The 10,211-nt window shown below is 37.1% G+C and overlaps 2 protein-coding genes across 2 annotated transcripts; one reads left to right on the top strand and one right to left on the bottom strand.

The window, feature by feature from the left end:
- Positions 1-680: 680 nt before the first annotated feature.
- Positions 681-5,491, bottom strand: LOC139122167 (HCLS1-associated protein X-1-like). Its single transcript, XM_070687586.1, has 6 exons — positions 5,338-5,491; positions 4,711-4,935; positions 3,481-3,592; positions 3,063-3,150; positions 2,569-2,714; positions 681-1,871 (listed from the first exon to the last, which is right to left on the bottom strand). The coding sequence occupies exons 1-6, from the start codon at positions 5,397-5,399 to the stop codon at positions 1,668-1,670; spliced, it is 837 nt and encodes a 278-aa protein (XP_070543687.1). The 5' UTR covers positions 5,400-5,491; the 3' UTR covers positions 681-1,667.
- A 173-nt stretch (positions 5,492-5,664) lies between these two features.
- LOC139121130 (golgin subfamily A member 6-like protein 7) lies at positions 5,665-8,822 on the top strand. The gene is made up of 3 exons (XM_070685777.1): positions 5,665-6,052; positions 6,333-7,119; positions 7,505-8,822. Exons 1-3 carry the CDS (start codon positions 5,952-5,954, stop codon positions 7,997-7,999), a joined length of 1,383 nt encoding a protein of 460 aa, XP_070541878.1. The 5' UTR covers positions 5,665-5,951; the 3' UTR covers positions 8,000-8,822.
- The last annotated feature ends 1,389 nt before the right edge of the window (positions 8,823-10,211 follow it).

Raw genomic sequence — 10,211 nt, 5'->3', positions numbered from 1 at the left:
ATAACAATAAATTTCTATCAAAAGACTTCCATAATTTCTCATGTTTGGAAATTTGCAAAAATAGGAATATCCCATCAATGCTACCACAGAGTGTCATGCTTCTCTCCTTGCACATATATTCCCAGAGCACACTCTCTGAACGGTAGCTGAAGACTAGTATTTGTAAATCGTTTCATCAAAACAGTCAAACCTTGTGCTTCTGGGAGACTTGTTTGTCACATCGATCAGTTACTCTTCCAGGCTGGACGGGCCAAAACACAATCTTCAACCATTACATTTCTTTATAACAAATTTTAAAATATACAGGAAGTGCTGAACCATGGGGAACATTTTCAATTGCCACACATGAACACACACACACTGTCCAAATGAGAGGAAATAAGACGTGATTCGCCACATGTTTGCATAAAAGTTCTGCAAAAATTTTAATATGTTCAACCTGATTAAACATTGTGTTATCGATCAGACAGCTAGAGTTACGGAGTGATCCTGAATTAATGGCTTTGATTTGGCTAAACTGACCTCTCATACTACCAGGAAAACTGAACTCTCATACTACCAGGAAAACTGACCTCTCATACTACCAGGAAAACTGACCTCTCATACTGCCAGGATACTTTACCAAATCCAAATACACCACTGACACAATTAATGCAGTGAATTAATAAAACAAAAGTACAGACATTTAAAGTGTATCTTTATTTCAACCAGTTATATTGATGTCAAATGTACTGATAGCTAACAAGACCTGATAACAACACCTTAAAGAGAGGATCGGGTTAATGATCCAAACCATATGTTAATAAATTAGCATGTAAATATTATGTTGCACACATGAAGTGGTATTGACACTTTGATCATATTTCACACACAACCACCCATGCAACAGTTAGCAACTCTAACTTGACAAGTGCAAGCTGATAATCCTGACTCACAATGACTCAGTTTATACTGCTTGCTATGTGCACTCAAGTTAAGGTAGAATGCACCTCCTGGACAGATATTTTGACTATAAATTTTTTACAATTCTTGTCTAGTCTACCACTTGTTAAGGCATATTTTAAAGCTTGTGCAGGAAGAAAAATGTTCACCATCTTAGTTTTTCAAAAATCATAAAGTATATTTTCCCCTCATTAGCAGAGGGATGGCGGCCATTTTGATTTTCAAATAATGGGAAATATTAGGTGATTTGTTTCTCTTGTAAAAAAAATTCCATGGTAAACTCTGATTTTTATTCTTGATTCAAGAGAATGGTTGAAAGTTTCATTGTGGAAAATTTGAGCAAAAGTTTTTCTTTCACTTTCAAGGCGCATACTACCTCAGTACATTGGATAATAAAAAACATTAATCAAGTGCTTCATATTGTTAGAAACTATGGACTAGAGTGAGAAAACACCAAGAGTACAAGCCGTTTCATTTTTTGTATCATTGTGTGTAATCCAAATAACACAGATTATACTTCAAAGAAGAATAGTCTATGTGATTTCACTCAATTTATGAGACACAAATACATTCAGAAATTGGCCATTGAGAGGTGTTGGATGAGACAGAACCAACCAATCAGCAAAAGAGAAACACATGTACAGCATATGATATCCATATAATCCTGTGATACGGCTGATCAGTTACAACAATTCCAAAGATAGTTTATTTACAAGTTTCAGATGTCATCTCTTGCCAAACAACTTTTCAAATATTGACTTTGATCCATCTGGCAGGATGGGTTCCTGTACAACTGGTCGTCTTGGAGCATTAATAGGAATTTCCGGAGCTCCTGATGGACTCTGTCTGATTCCATCGGCATCAATTGTTGTGACCGTGGTCTCAACATTGCCTTTGTCATCTCTCACAGTTCTACGTTCCTCTATACTCTGTGGATAAGAATGACATATACAAGCATGGATGGGATAGGTAATTCCAGATGAAATGATATTACTACACCATGTATTTGGAATTTGCATTTATCACAATAGCATGTAAATTGGAAACCACACACAATACTGTACTAAAGAGAAGTTGTGATTTTGTTCAGAATGCCGTAAGACATACAAAAGCAAATCACGACATAAAAGTGAATTAAATATAGTATTTTTAAAAAGAATGGAAAAACACTTTACGGAAAATGTCAGCTAAATAATTTAAAATTAACCAAGCTATTAGTTCTAGTGGACAAATTTCAAAAAGCAGTACCATCATTCACAAAAAAAAATTCAGAAAATGATAAAGTCAGCACACAGTGGATATATTTACATTTTACATAGTACATTCACATCCAATGCAAATGCGTTTTGATGTTCACACGCCAATTTTCATGATTTTTTGAAATTACTCATTTGCATACCAATATGGATTGTTTAATCACAACACCCTTGGCAGGGAAATAATTTCAAGATTCATGATCTGACGTTTGACATGTTAATGCAATAGTGAATACACTACAACTTGGAATATCTGACCTGAGGGTTTCCTACCTATGGGCTAAGTGTTAAAGTCCTTCTATTCAGAGTTTGATGGAATTTTTCCCTTCCAAAGACTTGTTTTCCACAATGTGACCAAATCAGCACTTACCCCATCTGGTTTTCTCACTTTAGTCACAGACACACTACGGAAGAATGACCTGCTTTGGGGCTGGTCTGGCACAATTCGGTCTGGACTCTGGTTGCCACCTGGCAAGATGGCATCCAAGTTGCCAGCAGAGATCTCACCATCTAAATCTACAATACAACAGTATCGACAAGATGCAGTTAGGAGTTTGTAATTTACCCCTGGGGAACAACAACTACTCAAGACAAGTTACAAGTGATGAGACAATGCAAATGTTTGGGTGTTTCATTTGTTACTGTGCACCTATTTAAGATTATTCTACTAAAGAGATATCTGGGCAATCTGAGCAAGTTCTTCAAAGGTATCAAATTGTAGCACTTTTAGTCAGAAGACACACTGATTAAAGACATTATGATTTTTTATGAATATATACACAAAAAGTACTATGCTATCCTGTACTAGCTACATTCCAGTTACAATCCAAAATTTACGTATTTTAATGATACAGCTTATGTTACCTCGATCCCTCTTTTCGTCCCTGGTTGGTGGTTGTGTTGACCTTGGTAACCTGTATGGCAAGTTCCAATGCCACTCTTTGAAAAATGGCTGGAAATCAATAAGAAATACACTAATATTTCAGAAAACTGGATATTTTCTATTCAAAACATTAAATGACATTTAGACAGCTATTGGTAATTGATCTTTGCAGAATCTGATTCAAACACAGTCTGATAAGAATAAGAAATTTTTCAAGTAGAGTGAATAATATCTTCAAGCTATGTACTTGAAACAGAACTAGAATAGTAAATATGATAATTGATAAATTATAATTGTTTTAAAATTTTCATCAATTATTGGTATTTAGGAAACCCTTGTAATCTAGCATAAGCACAACTGCAGCTTTACGGTGTTGGAGTTAATGGAATGTGTACTTACTTTACTATCATCAAACGGCAAGGGCTTCCTCTCTGCATCTGAAAATTTTTCTGCATTTGGTTTCTTAAGCATTTCATCTCTCAAGGATCTGACTTTCCCTCCGATTTCGGACCTTCAATTGATGGTACATCTGCAGAAAAAAACACACACAAATTGTCAAGTTTCTATATTTGATGACGAAATTGATCTACTTGTCTTGTGTTTGTTCTATTTATCTGCTTTGTAGAGACCAATATCAAAGTATACAGAAACTGACATGAAAAAAGACAACAATACACTCCAACACTATTTCTACTTGTCACCATCACAATTTGGACAACATTGTTAGCATTGATTGAAAATGGTCACCTTGGAAATCAAAATGCATCCATAACATTATATGTCATGACAAATTAAAGAAATTCAAATTGCTCATTTGCCTCTCTTTGATCTGTTCTCTTTTTGTAAATTTGTAGATTTTTAAATAACCTTTGTTTATGAAGATGCATATCAACATCTATACATCAGTTGTGTTACAATGTGGCATGACACTTTATCCGTAATTCATAATAACATTTGCCAGTCTATGAATAAGGAATTCAAAGATCTATATGAGCTACCTGCCCTACAGAAGGGTTGCACGGAAAACAGCAATAGTCAAGGAGTCAGACTTTTTATTAGAGGTACATGATGAATACTGCAGTGTTTCCGTTGCCCACTCGCCAAATCGCAAATGCGAGAAAAAAGTAGCATTTGGCGAGTTTTTTGCAAAAATGAGCCAAAAGTGTGAATCAAAAACTGCACGATGACATCATAACTTTCGGTAGTATAGGACATCAATGGAAAATAATGACAGACATCAGTGCATGTGACTGTGAATTATAAATAAAAGTTGCTGCAAAAGCAAAAACTAGCTGCCTTGACAATATGGTATGTCTTGCCCACAGTATACCCAGAACACCTTGCCTATGATCCCATCTGACCTATATCCACCCATCTATATGGCAGGTTACATTGTAAAATTTCCACTTCCCAATGGACAATTTACCAGCCCTGAACTTTAAATTGGCAGTCATTTCCTACTCTGTTTGGGAGGGATAAACTTAACGTAAGCAGGTACATTAAGGTACTGCACAGAACTCCATAATACATGTTTGAAATGTGACATTGGTATTTCATCATCTGTGTAATAACTCTACACTGGCTCCATACCAATTACTGTACTTTAAAAAGTAAAAATATCAACATTACTCACTTATCGGGGGAAATTCTGCCAAACCAAAATTTTTAAACATCTCATTGAAATGTCTCTCAAAATGTCTGAACATGTCTTCTGTTTCCCGAGCTAAACCTTGGAATGGATCCCCGAAAAAATCACCATGGGAGTCACCATGCTCTTGGTCTTCATCGGCACCATCATCATGGAAACCATGGAAACCAAAAATGCCTCCATGTTCATCCTCATCATCATCATCCCTGAAAAGGTCATATGGTACATATGTGTATGACAGTTATGTTGTTTTATGATTGTGAGATACGTTTCTAGCTCCATGGTGAGATCATGTCATGGACTGGTGGAGGAAAAAAATTATCTCGATATTACAATTCTCAACACTGTTGTAATATTGCCTAACATTTATATTCGTCATGATCTTGGCGTTGCCAGAGTGTGTGAAAATTGGATGATAGGCAGAGTGACTATCGCAGGGAAACAGAGTCTGAGATGATAAATACATTTACAGTAGTTAGGTATAGACTGCAAGATTTGTGTGTGTAATTTTTCCTATGATGTAAGACTGGTACAGACTGCAGTACAGTCGCTCGAGGTTTTGCCTGGGGTTTGGGGTTGAACGGCAACATCCGGAAAGCGTTACTAACCTGGGTGGTCGTCTATGTCGAGGAAAACCGAAAATATTTCCGAAAAAGTCATGAAAGTTCATACTGACTTCCTGTTCCTCAGGGACAATGCCAGATTGCTCGCGAAGCTTCTGTTCCGTTCTCACTAATACGGAAATTCACGACAATCTGGCCGTAAAACGTACACGGTCATGCGTAGTGGCAAATCATGATGTCATTCATACTTGCTATTTTTAGAACTTTGGATGTAAACACTGATGCAATCAAACAAGATACACGTGTACATCAAACTCAGCGGACTCATCGATATCCTATGCTTGCGTGGGTCACTCTCATTGGACGAGATACAGTTAGCTGACGTGTGTTTAGCGACAGGCGGTGAGTATAAATTCTTACAAGTTTTGGTGTGGTAGTTATTCCATTCAATTATTCAGTTGAGCTAATCCGTAAATCCAGATCTGGAAACCACGCATTGGTAAAGAGGCGTAAAATACTGAAAGTCAAGGCTGTCACTGTTCATCGAGGGAAATTTGTAGATTCGGAGAAATAATCTAGCGATTCAAAGTATATTCATCGAAACTTAGTATTTGTTCGGAAGAATTTACATCTGTTGGATATAATATTACAATTTGCTGATGGGAAAAGTTGTGAAGCTGTTGGTTGGCCTAGCTCTGACCACAATATTGTGGCAGAGCCAGACATGTGATGCACTGAGACTGCAGTTTGGAAACAATGGGTAGGTATACCATCTTTCTTTTATATTAATCGAAATAGACATTCAAAATAAGGTATCAGATATCATTAGATATGTTTTATCAACAAATGATCTGATCAGAATAATGGGATTATATTGAGAGAGAAAAGTGCTTTCAGATCAGCCCTGATATACTACTCGAATACTTCAAATGCTTCTCATGCATGTTCCTTAACATGTACTATGTTTCATTGCTTGTTTCAAATATGAAAACAGTGTGAATTGAAAATTAATATGTTTCATTTTTGTATCAAATTGCCAGATTGAGACCTCTGCAATCTGATGTGTGGCACTTTGGACCACACTTTCCTGAACAGCTGTGGACTTGGAATGGCTGGGATGGTCAATGGAAAGATCCATTTGCGTCCCACTTCTTTGATGATATTTTCCAAACTCAGAGATGGTACCACTCCTTGCTCCCAGAGAGGCAGCAGCACGGGAGATGTGAAGCAAATTGTCAACAAGGTGTGACAGACAAAGTAAATAGTGAATACAGGCAGCAAGGACTGAAAACTAGCGATAAAAACCACCAGCGTGACAGATCTACTTCCTGCCAGCAAGCCAGAGATGAAGAAATCCGCAAACAGCAACACCAGGTTGAACGTGAAAGGCAGTCTGAAATTGCCAGGCAGCAGGAATTGGAAAGACTCCAAACTGAGAATGCTGAGAGGTACCAAGAACTTGTCCGTGAAAGGGAGGAACTCTTGAGACGGCAAAACAAGATTGAAGAAGAACTGAGACAACGAGAGGAGCTGAAACGTCAAAAAGAGTTGCAGATTGAACAGCAATGGCAGGAAATTAGGAGGCAGGAAGAAGTCCAAAGACAGCAACAAATTCAGCTGCAGAAACAAGAAATGGAGAGACAAAAAGAGAGAGAACTGAAGGAAAAGAGACAGCGAGAACTGGAGCTTGAAAGGATGAGGCAAAGAGAGCGTGAATTTCAGAGGCAAAGGCAGAGGGAGCTGGAACTGCAACAGCAAAGGCAGCAAGAACTTGAACTTCAGCAGCAGAAACAGAGAGAGATTGAACTCCTAAGACAAAAGCAAGAGGTCAGTAACTTTTCTTTAACCATTTCACAACCATGACTTGGCCCAAACCCATTGTTACCAATGGTAACTGTGGACTTGTTTACAGGGAATAGAGGTGAACTGGTTAAATTTTGTCTTTGAAATATTTGTTTGGTTCTGGTAATCTTTCAAATAAGTAGCTGAGGGAAATAATATTCCCTAAAAATCTAGACATTACATAAATTTTATTTTAAATCTAGTCACATTAAAATGAAAGAATATTGCTTGCAGCAACTTTTGAAAATTTAGCTAGGGGGACTGATTTTTGCACTCATTACATGTAACATTTTTGATGTTCAAGAGCACAATGGTAATTCTTTGACAAACTTGGTTTTCAAACGTATTCCTTTTATGTTTTGATTTCCAGGAGGAAAGGATGAGACAAAGTGAACGTTTGAGGAGAGAGACAGTGAGCTCTGGTCAACAGAGGACAGGAAGCAGGAACCAGCATCCATCAGGTCATAATGGTCAGCATTCCAATCACCAACACAATCAAAATCATCACAGAGTCCATGCAAATCATCGGAATTCTAAACAGATGGGACAGAAAGTTGAAATTGTCTCTCTGAATGTCAAAGATTATGATCCAGAAGATTTCACTATTTCGACAAATGGCGGTAACCTCTTACTGGAAGGCAGACATGTCTGTCGATGCGATGAAAGTTGTTTTGAGAGGGAACTGGAGCGAAAGGTGAAACTCCCACAGGGCGTTGACACACGGAGTTTATCAGCAAACTACGACAAAGATGGCATCCTGAAAATTGAAGGTATCAAATATCGTCATGATGTTCCCCTAGAAGACGTTCAGATACCAGTAAAAGGAGTCAGACTACATCGGCAAATCCGCCTTGCAAACACTTGAAATCAGGTATTAAACTGAAAAAAATGAACAAAGTAACTGGGCAAATTATGGATGACATCCCAACAGTAAACAGTAGGACTCCTGTGTTTGAGAATGAACTTGATGGTGATGGGGTAACCATAGAAACAGAGGAATATCATCATCAATATGATAATTACATGTAAATTCATATGCAAGAAAGTTGTATTAAATTTTGACATTTACAAACCAAAGACTTTAACATATGTGGAATGCAAGGACTGCAGCAGACAAAGCTCGCTTCATTATACTGTGTGCATGTACTGTGTACATGTACTCTGTACATGCATGTGTGTATTGATGTATGTGTTCATGTACTCTGCGCATGTACTATGTGCATGTATGTTTGTGTATGTAGATGTATGTGTTCATATTAATTTCAACACACCTACTGACCAAAGTTCTATGTATTACCTAAATAGTAAATGTGTTTAACAGAAATGACATCTTTATCATAGTGTTTGTTTTCTTTGTAATGAAGTTTTTGAATAACATCTCATAAAGTTAATGTACCTAACCATCAACTGAAAACTCAGTTTGCCTCCAAAGTATACGTACATCCATGTAGATTGAAAAATTTATGTAAATTATCAATAAAAAGTCAACCATTGTGAATTAGCAGCTGTATGACAGAGGTACACATATTTTAAAGAAAATGACTCGTAAATCAGGTTTTCCAGATGAATGCAATGTAATTTATTTGTTTTTTACTTTTGAATGCACAATGTTGAAATTTATTAGAGTTCTATTTTATACCAATATGTAGCCATGTTTTACAACAAAATAAAAGACAACTGTAAAAACAGACTGCTTCTTTTTTGTCCTTCCTTTGTGATCCATTATTCTAAGTTCATAGTGTAGACTGATACATTGCAAGACATGTCTACAGAATAGTTTATGACAGTTTACAGCTTACAGACATCACAAATACTATGTTCAGACAGGGGAAAATTGAAACGCTTCTGCAACACTATTTGTGTTTGTAAACACAGGGGATTAATAGTTTGAGTCCGCTTGCGTCCACATACACAAAATTAAGCCATTGTTTTGATGTTTAAGACGTCTTAATGCGCCCTCTCGAGTTCAAAAGGTGTGTATGGCCAAGCATTGTTTGTAACAAGATGGCTGAAATGGACGACGTCGTACTGGCTGTAAAGAATGTGAAAGAGGCTCCCCACCTAACTATCCAAATGTTTTTGTGTCGAGTTTGTGTTTTATTCGTTTCTAAAATGTGTTCCTACATTCTTATCCGATTGTTTGTGTTAATAAAAATGTTTGTTTCGCCTCGCCATAAGCTCTCCCCACACAAACAAAAATTACCGTACACACTAATCCAAACTTCCCAACAAATATCAGAGGCGAAACAAACATTTTATTAACACAAACAATCGGATAGGAATGTAGGAACACATTTTTGAAACGAATCAATCACAAACTTAATGACTCAATTGAATATTTTTGTTCCCAATTAATAAATCATAGACAATCTCAATTCTCGGCTTATGGCAATTTTTGTCGACCGATAAAGTCTTTTCATCTTCAATATTCCATTCTAATTTCACCCACGGTATATATATCCCAACCTCCTGTGACTTTCCTTCTAAACGTTGATTTGCCTTGTGCACCAAAAGAGATGCTGTATTTATGCCAAACGATGAAAAAATATGTGAAGAATAACCATGTATCAGTCAGTACGGTAGGCGAAACTGGGACGGCCATACCGATTGGGGACAGAGCATAGTAGATCGAAACGCAAACGGGGTGTTATTATAGGAAAGGCGGTGACTTATTTTAAAGCTGAATAAAATGCTGTCTCTGGTTGTGTAAGTCTGTTGATCGAAATATATATTTTGTTCCCAGTTGATTAATCATTGGGGATGGCAGTCTCGATCTCCCCTTTATGGTTCGATATTTACTGACTCGTTCCTTCTCATTTTTGTCAATCGATGAAAGCATTTTTGTCTTCCATATTCAATATTACTTTGACCGATGTTATATCCTGACCTATAGTGTCATTAGTTTTGACCAACGTACAAAGACATTTGCCCATGCGCCCGGTTGATGAGATATTTTGCAAAACGGTGAAGAAATGGGGGCGCGGGAGACATCGATGTCAGTCTTTCCGGACTGTTTACATGTAGCTTAGGGGATATCAAAGGAGATGAATCAGTTAGTTGAATAAAACACAACTTTT

This window comes from Ptychodera flava, chromosome 21, assembly GCF_041260155.1.
Source record: "Ptychodera flava strain L36383 chromosome 21, AS_Pfla_20210202, whole genome shotgun sequence".
NCBI lineage: Eukaryota > Metazoa > Hemichordata > Enteropneusta > Ptychoderidae > Ptychodera > Ptychodera flava.
This window is presented reverse-complemented; position numbering and strand designations above follow the sequence as displayed.

What these genes read in the sequence shown, in the direction of transcription:
- LOC139121130 (XM_070685777.1), top strand. Translation starts at nt 5,952, where the DNA reads ATGGGAAAAGTTGTGAAGCTGTTGGTTGGCCTAGCTCTGACCACAATA. An exon ending in CTGCAGTTTGGAAACAATGG is followed by an intron (nt 6,053 to 6,332) that starts GTAGGTATACCA and finishes TCAAATTGCCAG; the next exon opens with ATTGAGACCTCTGCAATCTG. An exon ending in TCCTAAGACAAAAGCAAGAG is followed by an intron (nt 7,120 to 7,504) that starts GTCAGTAACTTT and finishes TTTGATTTCCAG; the next exon opens with GAGGAAAGGATGAGACAAAG.
- LOC139122167 (XM_070687586.1), bottom strand. Translation starts at nt 5,399, where the DNA reads ATGAACTTTCATGACTTTTTCGGAAATATTTTCGGTTTTCCTCGACAT. An exon ending in CGACATAGACGACCACCCAG is followed by an intron (nt 4,936 to 5,337) that starts GTTAGTAACGCT and finishes TGACCTTTTCAG; the next exon opens with GGATGATGATGATGAGGATG. An exon ending in GAATTTCCCCCGATAAGTGA is followed by an intron (nt 3,593 to 4,710) that starts GTAATGTTGATA and finishes CATCAATTGAAG; the next exon opens with GTCCGAAATCGGAGGGAAAG.